The 16,539-nt window shown below is 40.1% G+C and overlaps 1 protein-coding gene across 15 annotated transcripts in view; it reads right to left on the bottom strand.

Annotated features, from left to right (window-relative positions):
- PPFIBP1 (PPFIA binding protein 1) overlaps window positions 1–16,539 on the bottom strand; it is a 181,314-nt gene that overhangs the window by 63,454 nt on the left and 101,321 nt on the right. For all 15 annotated transcript variants that reach the window (XM_030939444.1, XM_010379868.2, XM_010379874.2 and 12 more), the window contains exon 3: window positions 916–1,014. In XM_030939444.1, coding sequence (XP_030795304.1) covers window positions 916–979 — 64 coding nt within the window. In that variant the 5' untranslated portion in view covers window positions 980–1,014. The remainder of the gene's footprint in view (window positions 1–915; window positions 1,015–16,539) is intronic.

Here is a 16,539-nt window from a genome sequence, read left to right as displayed (position 1 = left end):
CAGGGACTGGAAGCTTAGCAAAGAATTGGGAAGGTAAATAGATGTGAACAAGCTGGGTGCAGTGACACATGCCTATAATCGCAGGTACTTGAGGTGGGAAGATTGCTTGAGCCCAACATTTCAAGGCTGTACTATGCATGTTATTCACAGGTAATCATGCCTGTAAATAGCCACTGCACTCCAGCTTGAGCAACAGAGCAAGACCTCCTCTCTTAAAAAAAAAAAAAAAAGAAATTGACATGCCCGGGCATGGTGGCTCACGCCTGTAATCCCAGTACTTTGGGAGGCCGAGAAGGGTGGATCACAAGGTCAGGAGTTTAAGACCAGCCTGGCCAAGATGGTGAAACCCCGTCTGTAGTAAAAATACAAAAATTAGCCAGACGTGGCAGTGGGCGCCTAAATCCCAGCTACTTGGGAGACTGAGACAGAGAACTGCTTGAACCCGGGAGGTGGAGGTTGCAGTGAGCTGAGATTGCACCACTGCACTCCAGCCTGGGCAACAGAGCGAGACTCCTTCTCAAAAACAAACAAACAAACAAACATATGGGAGTCATTGGTGGAAAGTGAATTTTGAATTCAGGAAAACAGGTCAGAACATTCGCGGTTACTGGGTAGAGCAGTGTCCCTCGAAGTATGGCCCACAGATCACCTACACCAGAACCACCTGAGACGCGGATTCTTTATCCTTGATTAGAAACCTAGGATGGAACTGGAATTTTTGATACTTTAAAATAATGTTTGAGAATAATGCTGGCAGAAAATGGAGAAGAAGAACAAAGGTGAAATTACAGGGAAGCAAAAGGCATAGGGCTAAAAAATGAAAATCAAGTAAAAAGATAATATGAAAGTTGTAGTGAAAAAGTGAAGTGAGCAGAGTAAATGTTGTGATTCTGTCTTTCACAGGATGCAGATCACCTGCTATGATACCATCCATCTGCTCCAATGCCGCAGCCAACATATCGCTTGCATCACTCATCATTTTCTTATTTGTCAGGGGCAAATTCCAACCTAGATCTGGAAAAAAAATGATGTTATTATTATATCCATTAAATGACATAGGCTTGCTAGTGGGTTTGCTAATTCAGGTTCAAAGGAAAACTCTGCTGTATAGTCAAATATGGAGGAGGAACTTCAGTAGTGGAGCAGTAAGTTGTGGCCACTCACCTACTGTAGCACAAGGCCACATGTGATACCTGTATCAGTTATAAAGAAGATTCCATTCTTGCACTTGAGGTGTTTAAAATCCACTAGCATGGTTTCCATGCTGTCCTCTAGAACTCTAGGCCTCTGTAAAGGGCAACAGGGATGGCCATGGAAGCTTGCTGAGGGCCATGACAAGCACTGGCCAGACAACACTCCTTTCTCCCTTTACCAGCCCCACCCAATCTCTGCTTTATTAATTTTTTTTTCTTTCTGTACAAGGGCTTAAGATTTGTCTATGAAAAGGATTCACTAACAAATATACTACGTGTATGTAAACATACACATACACACACACTCCTACTGGTATTAAACCTTTTGTAATGGAGCCACAGGTATCACATACTGAGTGCCTATAGTGTTTCCTACACATTTACATAAATTATCCATAATATTACATAATTATCCATTATGTTTCATTTCATAAAAATATGATGACAATATTAGACAACAGCCTTATAAAATGTGTGAATTCATCTCCATTTTATAAATGAGGATAAAAGATGTTTCATTTTTGCATGGAAACACAGCAAAGTAAATACAGCAAAGTTCAGTTTCTAACCTAGGTCTGTCTGACTTCCACTATAAAACATAATTTCTCTTTACCCGATCCTATCTGAAGATGGGTTCATCCTGAAATTATGTCACAATCTATTCATTGGTTTATCTGTTAAAAAATACATTGAGATAATGCTTGCAAAAAATTTAGTCATTGGCAGGAAAAAGTCAGGATAATGTGATTTTCAACATTCACTAACGCATTTCAGGTACCAGACTAAGCACCCAAATAAAGCTCTTACTATGTTATGTACACTGTGATAGAACAAATACCTGGGAAATAAAAGGCATATTCTGTTTCACAGAAACCTTTGCCCTCTGTTTCCAAGCAGCCAAATCTCACCTCTTTATTTTCACAAATATATTTATAGTTCTGGTATCAGCTTCTTGGATCAGTTCCCGATTATGCATTCATTCTAACATAATGCCATATAATTGCTGTAAAATATTGTTTTGAATTAAAGTCATTTCACTTAAGGATTTTCCAGAACTTTACTCACTTCCAAAGGTGAAAAATATCACTACCATTTATCTGGAAATACTACAGCATGAAAATACTCAAGGTATGTGTCTACGGTTACCCAGAAAACAAGGAATCAACAAGTTAGGTTATGAACCTAGGTCATTCCAAAAAATGTATTCACACACTCAGCCAGTGCAGCATCCAAAGAAGCAAGACAGGCATTTAATAACCACACTCTTGTCTGAGAAACTCAAAACATGAAAACTGAGAGCATAAAGGATTAAGCTGAATTACATAATTAAGTGGCTTGCATGCTCTTTCATTTAAAAAGCAGTATTTTGTATAGATCCATTTATATATGTGTATATATAAAACAAAGAGACATATACCAGGCTCAGTTAAACATGGGAATACCAATAACACAAAGTAATGCCCATGTTAGTTAGAAAAACATACCTTCTCACTAAATTAGAAAAAAATATTCGTCTTTGTTAGCAACTATATTTTGTGTAGAACATAAACACTTTTTCAAGTCCGATAGGTATAGTAGTTACTGAATTCTTCTCTGTTCTGTTCAATGAGCCTTTCAAATGCTATTACATGAAGGTATGAGACAACCTAGATCACACTTTTCAAAGTAGTGAAGAACTAGTTCTTCAAAAATTTCCAATTCATTGGAGACGAATCTCTTCATTTCATAAAAATATGATGACAATGTTAAATTGTTATGAAAGTTCAAAACGCTAACTCTTAATCTCTATATCATGTAGCAGCCTACATGTACTAGTAAGGGAAAGACAGTACATACAAGTAATAAACACGTATGTAACATGGCGAAGGTGGTAGGTGCTAAGGGGAAAAACGGAGTAGGATAAGGGGGTCTAATTTGGAAGGTTTTGCAAATTAAACAGGTAGCCAGGGACTGGCGTTAGAATCAAAGGCCAAAGATTTCTCTAATAAGTTAAAAGTAGTCAAATATAAGTGGTCCAGTTCAGTGGTATTCCAAGTGTAGAATTCCTAGAAATCAATGAAAAAGTGGGAGGTGTGAGGATATGAACAATCATTTGGCAGAAATGTTTTCAACCAATAAAAATATGAAGAAGTGCTTAATATCATTAATAAATGAGGAATCTAAAGGAATGTGATAATGTTTTATACCTAATTAGTGAAAAAAAATTGACATAGCCAAGTGTTGTGGAGAATATGAATTCACAGAAACTTTACTTTTTGTTTGTTTTTGAGACAAGGTCTCACTATGTTGCCGGTTGGCTGGTCTTGAATTCCTGGGCTCATACAACCCTGCAGCCTCAGTCACAATTTTATTAAATCCAAAGGCAGTAATGAAGGAACAATGGACACATAAGAGGAAGAAAAATCAATAGCCAAGGTGGTAGACTTAAACTGAAGCATGTAAATAATTGGATTAAGTATTGTGCAAGTTGGAGCTAAGCCATGGGTATGCAAAGGCATACAAAGTGGCATAAATGGACAGTGGAGACTCAGAAGCAGGAAGAGTGAGAGGAAGGTAAGGATGAAAAACTACCTATTGGGTACAATGTACACTATTCAGGTGACAGGAGCACTAAAATCCCAGACCTCACCACTATACAATTCATCCATGTAACTGAAAACCACTTGAACCCCTAAAGTTATCAAAATAAAACAATTTTTCAAAATAACATTTTAAAAATTACATTAAGTACAAATGGAATAAACACTGATAAGGGCCAGAGATCATCAGATTAGTTTTTTTAAGTCCTAATTATGTGCTATTAATAGAGACTTTAAATATAAAGAAATATAATAGTAAAAGGATGAAAAATGAGATAACATACACACGCAAGCATAGAAAAGCAGGAGCAGATATATTAAAAAACTACAAATCAGGAAGTATGACTAGAAAGAAAGATATTTTACAATGATAAGAGTTAATTCCTCAGGAAGTCATAACAAGCGCAAATGTTTTTGCAACTAATAACAGAGCTTCCAAATACATGAAGCAAAAACTGATGGTGTTAAGGGAGAATTTAATCTACTTATATTTAACATAATATAAATATGGTTGACTTGGCTGGATTGAAGTCTACGGATAAGGTTGGATTTAAGTCTATTGTCCCGCTATTTCTTTTCTGTTTGTCCCATCTATCATTTGTTCTTTTACAACCTTATTTTGAATTGACAGGTAAGGTAGGAAAAAAAACTCAGTAACACACAAGATTTGAAAATGTTATCAACCATCTTAACCTAATTCAATTTATAGAATAAAACACCCAAATGCAGAATGTACCCCCAAGTCTACATGTTATATTCACCAGGATAAGGCATATATGCAAGGCCACAGAATCAGTTTCAATAAATTTCAAATGGGTTTTAAAGAACTACACAGAAGAATAAGAAACACACAACTTGAAGTGGTGAAATACTAAGAATAGAGCATTCATATTTATTAAAATTCTGCCTTGCCCATGACTGGAGCTGTTTTAGAGGCAGCCTAATTTGGCAGGCATCTGTGTTGATAAAGCTATGTTAATTTTCAGGGCCAGGACAACGTATTTTTAAAAATGAAAAGGCTAAATAAAAAAGCTTTAGAAAATCCCCTGGTCTCTAAAAAGACTTTCTTAAATCCTCAAAAACATTTCTGAGAGGAAGATCCCCTGGGCTTCCTCATATAATTAATATAATGAAATATTATTCTAATACAATGGAATATTATTCTACAGTAAAGAGATGGAACAAATAATACATGCAACATTATGTTGAGCAAAAGAAGCCAGATAGAAAGGACCATGTACTATATGATACTTTCATATGAAATTCAAGAACAGGCAACCTATGATAGAAGGTAGAGCAAGAATTACTTACAGAAAATGGTGAGTGACTGAAAGGAGACACCAGCAGAATTTCTGTTCAATATCTTGATTGGGATATAGGTTACACAAGTTTATACATTTGCCAAAACTCATCAAACTATGCAATGGTCTTTAAAATTTGTCAGGCATTAAGAATCCCAATGTCAATCCCATTTAAGTTCTTTATTTTAACTAGGAAAGAACCATTTGTTGTTGGCTAAATGTTGAAAGCATAAAATTCATTTAGGAACTAATTTAATTGGGAATACCTTTGAAACATATGCATTAATAATACTGTTTAGCTTCTAACTGAGGCAGATGTAATTGGTGCCCTCTCTGTAATTCCATGCATGCCAGACCAACTTTTAACTGTCCAAGATTTCAGGGAGCCCTCTGCCATTGGATGTAGTGGTCTGAAAATGCCAGATAAATAATGTCCCTTTAAATTTTAAAGTTATCAGCTTTAAATATACCAGCACACTTCCCCTTAGAAAGAGAAAATTCTGATTCATGTAATCTACATTGGTTCCCAGAATTATCCAGACAATTAAGATCTACTCAGAGTGGTAACTTGTTTGATAATGCATCATTTATCAGTTCTCTTCTTTATTTCTCTAAGTCTTTCCTAGGATTACTCTCCAAATAAAACTTTTGTATTTGAAAAATTAGGAAAGAGAAGTTGGTTGTTAGAAATAAGACATGAAAATTCCACTTTAAAAAAGAACTAAATAATGAATGAAGTTGGACATGCATGGACCTCTGCATCTAAGACTATGATGATAATATGTCACGAATCAAGGATCATGAATAATCCTATTATATGACCCTATGGTCTAAAATAAAAGGCTCAGAATACTCAGCTCCATTTCTTCTCATTCTTTGCTTACCCAGAAATCTGCTAGTTATAATTGAGTTCTTTGAGTGGACAAAACCACTTAGAAAATTACAACTTCACCATCCAAGGCCAGCCACAGTGACTCACACCTGTAATCGCACTACTTTGGGAGGCCAAGGCAGGAGGATCGCTAGAGCCCAGGAGTTTGAGACCAGCCTGGTCCACATAGTGAGACCCTGTCTCTACAAAAAATAATACAAACTAAGCTGGGTGTGGTGGCATGTGTCTGTAGTCCCAGCTGCTCAGGAGGCTGAAGTGGGTGGATCACTTGAGCCCAGGAGCTCACGGCTGCAGTGAGCCGTGATTGTGCCACTGCACTCCAGCCTGGGTGAGAAAGACCCTGTCTCAAAAATTAAGAAAAAAAATCCTAAAGAACAAAAAATTTCACCATCCAATAATTCTCACAAAATAGCAAATTTATTTCCGGATTCTAAGTGGCTAATATATGCTTCTTTGAATGACTTGCTAAAGAAAAAGGTACCAGGAAAACATTAATCACTACCACAACAAAGGAGTGAAGCGGGGGTTCAAAGTCAGAGTTCAAACTGGAGAAGCCTCTTATTTGTTGGGTGATGTAAACAGTGAAATGAGCTCTGTTTGCAGGAGTTCTCAGGCTACTGGTTTCCTATTCCCACGGCTTAATAAAAATAAATTTAGGAAAGTTTTAGATAAGCAAGCTCTTGGGGATAAGATTCAAATATTATAGTAAGAGACTAAAGGGGTGGGGGAACTAACAGAAATACGTTCAGGGTGTATTTCAGGTTTGGTCAGGACCCATTTAGAGCAGATTTGAATGGGGTGAAATATCAAGGAGAGTTCTGGGCATGGGTGTGATGGGTGTGGTGGCTAAAGCGTTGGCAGGACACTGTAATTTTTTGCAGGGTTGCTGACTAACTGATGTTTTAGGTCAGGCTGACTGCCCGGTCTTTCTGTGAAGAAAAGAAAGGCCATAAGAAAATTAGCAAGTTTCTTTTAAATTTCTGTGAGAATAACATCTGTCCTAGCTTTCTCAGCTTTCTTTAGGTAAAATGCTTGGGTTTGAAAGAGAACCCTGAACTTCTTACCCAAGATAGAGACAATTCACTGAAACTAAGACACTTAAAAGAAGAAATCTTCAGAGAAAGGGAGAATGTTCACATACATTCCACTAGGTTGGTAGAACGCCACAGTATTCTGTGGTCATTATGAAAATAGAATATGTTTTCACACAAATTACTCATACCTTTCTCAACAGTTTTTTTTTTTTTTTTCCTGCAAGAAGCTGTCTTCAAAGGTTAATCAATTACGCAATGATTGCCAATGTGTGCAGCAATACAATCTTAGCAAAGAGAAACTATCTTAAAAAGAGAGATCATATTTGATAGCACAACAGAGTGACAACCGTCAACAATAATTTACTGTACATTCATAAATAACTAAAAGAATATAATTGGAATGTCTGTAACACAAAGAAATGACAGATGCTTGACAGATACCCTATTTACCCTGATGTGATCATTGTGCCTGTATCAATATCTCATGTACCCCATAAAGGCACATACCTACTATGTACTTATAAAAATTAATTTAAAACAAAAACCAAACCAGATCTAAAGGGAGAAACAGGTACTAGTAAGTCAGTGGTTTGGAACAGCAGCATCACCTGTGAGCTAGTAAGAAATGCAAATCCCACCAGACATGGTGGTTGACGCCTGTAATCCCAGCACTTTGGGAAGCAGAGGTGGGCAGATCACTTGAGTTCAGGAATTCGAGACCAGCCTGACCAACATGGTGAAATCCCATCTCTACTAAACATACAAAAATTAGCTGGGCATGGTGGTGTGCACCTGTAGTCCCAGCTACTGGGAATGCTGAGGCAGGAGAATTGCTTGAACCCAGGAGGTAGAGGTTGCAGTGAGCCAAGATCACACCACTGCAGTCCTGCCTGGGCAACAGAGCAAGAAAGGAAGGAAGGAAGGAAGGAAGGAAGGAAGAAGGAAGGAAGGAAGGAAGGAAGGAAGGAAGGAAGGGAGGGAGGGAGGGAGGGAGGGATGGAGGGAGGGGGTAGTGAGGTAGAGGGAGGGATGAATGATATAGATAGCTATCTATCTATAGAGCTACCTCTCACTCCTCCTTCATTCCTTCCTTCCTTCCTTCCTTCCTTCCTTCCTTCCTTACTCCTTCCCCTTCCTTCCTTCCTTCCTTCCCTCCTCCCTCCCTCCCTCCCTCCTCCCTCCCTCCCTCCTCCCTCCTCCCCCCTCCCCCCTCCCTCCCTCCCTCCCTCCTCTCTCCCCTCCTTCTCCCTTCCTCCCCCTCCTTCCTCCTTCCTTCCTTCCTTCCCCCTTCCTCCCTCCCTCCCTTCCCCCCTCCCTCCTTCCCTCCCTCCCTTCCTCCCTCCCTCCCCTCTCCCTTCCTCCTCCCTCCCTTCCTTCCTTCCTTCCTTCCTCCCTTCCCTTCCTTCCCCTTCCTTCCTTCCTTCCTTCCTTCCTTCCTTCCTTCCTTCCTTCCTTCCTTCCTCCTTCCTCCCTTCTTCCCTTCCTCCCTTCTCCTTTTTCCTTCCTTCCTTCCTTCTTCCTTCCTTCCCTTCCCTCCCTCCCTCCCTCCCTCCCTCCCTCCCTCCCGTCCTCCACTCCCTCCACTCCCTCCCTCCCCTCACTCCCGCCCCCTCCCTCAGAAGCAAACTGCTGCAAATCCCTGAACCTCACCCACCCTAGGTCTACTGAATCAGAAACTCCAGGGGCAGGCCCAGCAATTTGTGTTTTTCCAAGCCCTCCCACTGGCTCTGAGGCACACTCAATCACTAGACCCACAAACACTGAGGCCTGTCTTTCATCCTTGGGACAACAAGCCCTGCCCAGATGAGGTGGGAATTGGCTGACAAGGTAAATAAGGGCAGAATTCCTCTCCCTCTCCCCACGCCTCAGCTTCTTACTTTTCATCCAAAAATAACAGCTTTGAAGAAGCCATTCAGGTTTTAATTCAAAAAATCTCTCCCTTTAAACCTCAACGATTATAGGTCCTTATGTCTGCAACATTTTAGATTCTTAAATACAACCCTTCTTGTTTTCTGGTTCTCTGCTATGTATCTGTCATCACATATTTTTTTCCTTCCCACTCCATGAGCCCAAACCGTTTTCACCACCAATCTGCTCTAACGTCCCTAGAAAATTAATTCAGAATCACTTGGAAAGGGCAAAACAGGGGCAGGGGAAGTGGTGAAACAAGAAAAGGTAGGGGATGTTGGCAGCAAGGGTGATATCTAATGTTACAACACAACTTTTTTAAAAATTGAGGTCTGGCTATATTGCCCAGGCTAGCCTCAAACTCCTGGGCTCAAGTGATCCTCCCACCTTAGCCTCCTGAGGACTTCACACTGTAAAAAAAGGCCAGGCGCAGTGGCTCACCCCTGTAATCCAGTACTTTGGGAGGCCAAGGCAGGCAGATCACTTGAGGTCAGGAGTTCGAGACCAGCCTGTCTAACATGGCAAAACCCTATCTCTACTAAAAATACAAAAATTAGTTGGGCATGGTGGTTTATGCCTATAGTCCCAGCTACTCGGGAGGCTGAGGCAGGAGAATCACTTGAACCTGGGAGGCTGAGATTGCAGTGAGCTGAGATTGGAGTGCCACTGCACTCCAACCTGGGTGACAGAGCCAGACTCTGCTCAAAAACAAATTTAAAAAAACTGTAAAATAAGTATAGAATGGATGATATAACTAGAAATCTGAACAGTGTTTATTTGATATTAAGGAATTACTGTCATTCTAAGGTTATTAATAATGCTATTATAGTTATCTTTTTTGAGTCCTTATTTTTTAGAGACAAGTAGCAAAATACTCATGGATGAAATGATACATTTGGAATTTGCTTTAAAATAAAATAGAAGAAAATCAGGGTAAAGACACTGATAAAACAAGATTAGCCATAAGTTGATAATTGTTGAAAATGGGTGGCGGTATGTAGGGGTACACTATACTATTCCATCTATTGATACAAATATTTTTTGAAACAGAGTCTCATTTTATCGCCCAGGATGGAGTACAGTGGCGCAAACACGGCTCACTGCAGCCTCAACCTCTCTGGGCTCAAGCAGTCCCCCCCATCTCAGCCTCCCAAGTAGCTGGGACTACCACACCTGGCTTATTTTTGTAGAGACAGGGTTTCGCCAGGTTGCCCAGGTTGGTCTTGAACTCCTGGGCTCAAGCAATTTGCTCACCTCAGCCTCCAAAAGTACTGGGAGTACAGCTGCGAGCCACTGCACCCAGCTGGGAATCCTATCTATAGTTTTGTATTTGAAGTTTTCCATAATGAAACATTTTCGTTTTTTTATCCATGTATTTAAGCCATAAAATTTTCAAACGTTTCAACCATGATATATTGTCTTAGATATTTTATTTCTCTATCATAACCTCAAGCATACTAAGGGCTCACCAAATATTTATAAACCAAATAATACACTACTTGTTATTTTAACCACCCTCACAAATACAAACACACACATGCACATGCACATTCAGAAAATGGAACAGCCACTCAAAGAGGATTGTAAGGCAGAGGACAAAAGAGGGCGTATTAATGACAATACATTAGTAAAAGTTACTTCTCTTGTTCACTAAAATGAAACGCCACAAAATACAAAGAGGCAAAGCCAGTAAGTAACCAAATAAATGGAGCAGCAAGGGAAAATAGGATGAGGTAAAAGGAAATGAGCCTTCTGGCTCTCTGCTATTAATGCTTAGGAATAACCAGAAGAGAGTTGATGAAAAGGTTCATACAATAAGCCAAGATCTTTTACTTCTTGAATAAAGGATGCTGCTGCTATTGAAAAACTGATGTGTATTAAATGGCAGTAGATTTGAAGATCTTGTGATAAGTTGAAAGAAAGCTCCATTTCTCCATATTTACTCTTACTAGCTATTATTATGACTACATGAAGAAGTTAGGAATTTGTTCAAGGTCACTGAAGAAGTGAGATTTGAGTCCAAAAGCCATATTGTTCCCACATATGCCTCTCGCTCATTCGGTAGGTATTTATCAAACAACTATTAGACCTTGACTAGGATCACCAACCTTGACCTCCCTCATATGTTTCTAATCCAAACTATAAACTATGTACAGGACTGCCGGCCTCCCACTATACTGTAAAGACATGCCCTTCTTGGAAGACACTTCTGCCCTCTCAACTCTGTGCCATGACAAGCACTGATCCCCCTACTGCTTGGGCCCTCTTCTATGTCCTGGGACACAACGTTTTCTAGGTGGGTCAGGCATTCTTTCCTCTAAGGTCAGCCTGACCGCCACCTCCATGACAGCCCTGATTTTACAGTGATTGTCTCCTGGACGAAGTTGTGCGCTCCTTGAAAACAGACTGTATTTCTGCTATCTGCTCCCCATCATCCAGTGTGGTGGACACCAAATGCTTGCTGTGTGCAGCTATGACTCAGTGGCTCCGCAAACACACACACTCTGATGTCTTAAGTATCCTGGCTCCCGTATGCCCTGTTTTGGCTGATAGCATCACCTTCCTCTGAGCTGTATAAGCCAGAAAACTACATCCTGACCTTTACTTGTTTTTTTGTTTCTTTTTTTGAGACAAGGTCTTGGCTCTGTCACACAGGATGGAGTGCAGTGGCATGATCACGGCTTACTGCAGCCATTACCTTCTGGGCTCAAGTGATCCTTCCACCTCAGCCTCCCCAGTAGCTGAGACCCCAGGTGGGTGCTACCATGCTCAACTGATTTTTTAAATTTTTATTTTTAGTAGAGGTCAGGTCTCGCTATATAGCTCAGGCTGGTCTCACACTCCTGAGCTCAACCAGTCCTTTCCCCTTCGCTTCCCAAAGTGCTGAGGTTACAGGTGGGAGACACTGCACTCAGCCATGACCTTAACTTTTGAGACACATTTAGATAAACGTGATCATTATTATCAGGCTTGCTATCCACAATCTTCAAAAGTGAAATTTCATGCTCTTCGAGATGCAGGTGAATCAAATTCATTGTACTATTTTAGAATGACATTATTCCTAAGAGTTTGCAAACTTGGACCCCAGTATTATGGAGGAGTATCAGCGGGTCTGTTTCAACTTGTTATTGCTCTACCCACTCTAACTCTAACCTCACTCTTCCCTTCTTTTTAGCTCTTAAAAACCTTAAGACTCATCTATCTCTATTTTCCTTCACAGGCCCACCAACGTAAGTATGCAGGCTACGTGGACTGCTGCCTAGATGTAAGCCGTTCTGGGATATGTACACCCATAGGAAGACAGGAGTGAGTAACAGCTACTCAAAGCTCTGGAGAAGAAAAGAATAATAAATTCCTATACATGAGCACCTTCTAAAGGAATGTTTTATAAACCATGGGTCACGACTCCTAAAATTAGAATGTGCTGAAATAGAATTATTAGGCTAAAATCAGTATTTATTTTTATTAAATAGACAACAGAGGCTATTTCAGCAGGAGTAAAGGTTAAGTATTATTGTGTGAAAATTTGGATTTGGGCCGGGCGCGGTGGCTCAAGCCTGTAATCCCAGCACTTTGGGAGGCCGAGACGGGCGGATCACGAGGTCAGGAGATCGAGACCATCCTGACTAACACAGTGAAACCCCGTCTCTACTAAAAATACAAAAAAAAACTAGCCGGGCGAGGTGGCGGGCGCCTGTAGTCCCAGCTACTCGGGAGGCTGAGGCGGGAGAATGGCGCAAACCCGGGAGGCGGAGCTTGCAGTGAGCTGAGATCCGGCCACTGCACTCCAGTCCGGGCGACAGAGCGAGACTTCGCCTCAAAAAAAAAAAAAAAAAGAAAATTTGGATTTGATTATTCAGACACACACGTACACACACACACCTGCAACAAATACTGATTGAGGGCCTACTATGTGGCAGGTATTAGAGGCAGAATAGTGAAAAAGACCAAGAAAAGCTAAGTTCTGCCCTTAGGGGGCTGATATTCCAGTGGTTTCAGAGTATCTGCGTGTGTGCCTGCACAGGTGTCTACACACTCATGTGTTTTACAGCCTAAGAATGCAGACTTTATACTGGGTTAAAAACATTTGAAAACCACTGGAGTGAAAACCATTGAAGTGGTGTTGCCTAGAATATGGTCTGTGGACTGGAGCTGGCGCACAAACTGTTACTGGTCTACTGTAAGTTCAGAAATTGAGAATAAACGTTTTAAAAATTACATTGTAACTTGACCTTGCTGTGATATCCAATTATGTGATAATTCTGCTGGCAACTCAATTTTCTTTTTAATTGAATTTTAGAAAATGAATCAATTCATGACAGAAAAACAAAATAGTCTTTCCCCAGAGATGGTTTGAGCAGCACTGCTCTGGGGGGCACACTGGCCAGGTGTCTTGGGAGTAGGTTATGTCACACTCTGATTGGAAACTGCAGCCACGGACCACAGCTGTAGAAAGGCGCAACACAGGGAGCAAGAAAATCCCAACAAATGGGGAGTATGGTCCAGGTTTGTTCTCTTCCCACACATATAAAATGATGAAGATAATTAAATGGCAAGTGGAAAACTGTCAGCACCAACAATAAGGATGTGCTGCTAAATTCAGAAGAGGTGACACAAAAAACATTTCTGGTTGCGTCAAATTCACATCAGTTGCAGTCACGTAGTTGGACTGCTTATATGTCTAATTATAATGGATCATATCAGCAAAATGAGTATAATTTCGAGTCTGCTTTAATTATAACAATAAAAGCTATATATTTTGTGTTAAAGTTACAGTTTGTCATATGGTCAAGAACTCAATGCATTAAAAAGCTGGAAGAAACTTGTGAGCATATAAAATCGATTGGGAAGAGTGGTAAAAACTGTGGGCAAGGAAACAGTTTTGTGGAAAAATAAGTTTTCATAAATAATCTTATAAACTAAACAATTTGTCTTGTAGGTAATTTCTGCTGGTTTCTATTCCAACTGGGTGTCAGTTACACTCTTGGCCATATAGTAAGAGGAATGCCAACGCTGCTTGTTCCTTTATAGCATACGTGCTCCTGGCCAGAATCACCAGTTTTCGGCTGTTGGAGAAGAGAAATGAAAACCAGAGGCCTGAAACTGTACAGCTGGAAAGTTTAAAATATATTCTTAACATTGTTATTTCCTATTACAATATTAAGAAACATATGGAAAATTTGTACAATTAATGAATACTGAGCCAAATACTAAGGGGTAATGTAATGCTTTTCAAGTTATTTATATTTCAGTTCTGAGTGAGTAGCACTAATTGCGGGCTGAAGGGAGGAGTAATGAGAAGGAGGAAAGTAAAGCCAAAAATTATTCCCTAACTCAGGAGCTGGCAAACTATGACCTATAGTCAAATCTGGCCCACTGCTTGTTTTTATAAAGTTTCTTTGGAACACAGGCACATTCATTCGTTTATGTATCATCTATGGTGGCTTTCATGACACAACAGCAAAGTTGAGTAGTTGTAACTCATGAAGCCTAAAATATTTACTATCTGGCTCTTTGCAGAAAATGTTTCCAGCCCCTTCTCTAACCTACCTTATCCTATAGCCTCCTGAAAGTGCACAGACTCTTCTCTCATTCACCCATTGATTACACAGTATTTATTGAGTACCTACTGCATATCAGGCACTATTTTAAGTGATGAAGGTATAGTAGTAAAGAAAAAGAAAGAAAATAGAGGAAAAAAAGTAGAAAGTTGTTGTTCTGATGGCACATACATTCTAATGGCAAGAAACCACAAAAAAATTGCTTAAATATATAGCAGATGAGAAGGTGATTGATAAGTGCTATGGGAAAAATAATGAAGCAAGAGCAATAACATTAACATTAGCTTACTATGTATCGAGCACTGTTTTAAGTGCTTTTCATATATCAATTCAATGAATCCTTACAATAACCCTAATGACACAATACTTATCCCCACTTTATTGGTGATCAAACTGAGGCATCAAGTCACATAGCTAGAAAATGATGTGAAGCCAGACAGTCTGGCAGCAGAGCACATCCTCTTAATCATATACTGTGCTAGCTCTTTGTGCAGAAAGGGAATGGCAGGGACTTAGAAGTTTTGATCTGATAATCAGGGAAGGCCCCGTTGATAAAGCGACATTGATTAAAACCTTGAAGGAGGTGAGGGGAGAAAGTCACAGGAATATCTGGGAAGAGCTTCCAGGGAGAAACAACCGTAAACGCAAAGGTCCCGAGGAGGGAGAGCTTCATGTAGTTGATGTTTGAGGTCAGTGGGCCGGACGGTGGTGAGCCAGAGGGTTAGTTAGGGAATGTGGTCCCAGAGGCACAGAAGGTGTGGTGGGAGCATTAGGGTAGTGGGATCTGGGGCCTTCATGCCAGCCAGGCTTTGACTTCAATTGAGCATGGAGATAGAAGGCCACTGGAGGGTTCTGAGTCAAGAAATGACATGATCTGATTTCTGTTTTAAGAAGTATCCTTCCTAAGAACACACTGCAGGGGTGACAAAGGTAGAAGGAAGAACAGTCAGAAAACAACTGCAATAATTCAGATGACAGGTGTCCTGTTGGTGGCTCGGGTCAGGGTGGAAGCAGTAGAGATGGTGATTGGACCCTAGTTATGTATGTATCTGTGTGTGAATACACACATAGTAAGTATGTGTGTGTGTATACATATATATGTATAAATGTATGTATGTGTGAATACACATATAGCAAATATATATGTATATGTATACATGCATACTGCTATATATTCTGAGTACGAAATGTATATTACTATAAATATTAGGATGCATTACACATATGAATTAAGTTATAATTTAGCGAGTAAAATACACAGATCTTTACTGCACAGTTTGATGTGTTCTGACAAGAGCATACACCTAGGTAAAATATCCCTAACAAGATAGCAACGTTTCTATCACCCTGTGTATATTTTTGATGTAAATGCCAACAGAACTGGATATAGCATTTGGGAGAAAGGACAAACTCAAGACTATGGCCTAAGTCATGGGAGGACAGAGTGGCCATTTACTGAGGCAACTAACTGCCCACTGTCAACTTCTGAGCATGACAGCATTCCCCTCATCCATCAAAGGAAGGAACCAGGAGGAACTATAAAAGTATCATCTGGGTGAGTCATTACCCTGCCGTCCTTTACACTGAAACTTGATGAAATATAGTTGGCCCTCCATATCTGTGGATGCCCCATCAGCGGATTCAAACAACCATGAATAGAAAATATTTGAAAAAAAATTGTGTCTGTGACTAAACATGTACAGACTTCTTCTTGTCATTATTCCCTGAAGAATACAACAAAGATTCACATAGCATTTATATTGCATTGGGTGTTATAAGTAATCTAGTGATGATATAAAGCATACAGGAGGAGATTCCTAGGTTATAGGCAAATGCGATGCCATTTTATGTCAGGGACTTGAGCATCTCTGGATTTTGGTATCTGTGGGAGGTCCTGGAACCAACTTGCCGTGGATACCCAGTGACGACTGTGCCTGGATCTTATACATAAAAACTGAATGTCATGGCAGAATCCTCAAGGAAGATCACCACATCATCAAGTACTCCTATAGCACTTGCTGTCTCTCCCACACCCATTCTCTCTCAGCCTCTGTTACCAAGTACCATATGG

Source organism: Rhinopithecus roxellana, chromosome 10 (genome assembly GCF_007565055.1).
Source record: "Rhinopithecus roxellana isolate Shanxi Qingling chromosome 10, ASM756505v1, whole genome shotgun sequence".
NCBI classification, from domain to species: Eukaryota; Metazoa; Chordata; class Mammalia; order Primates; family Cercopithecidae; genus Rhinopithecus; species Rhinopithecus roxellana.
Note: the sequence above shows the minus strand (reverse complement) of the source record. Positions and strands in the feature narration are given on the sequence as shown.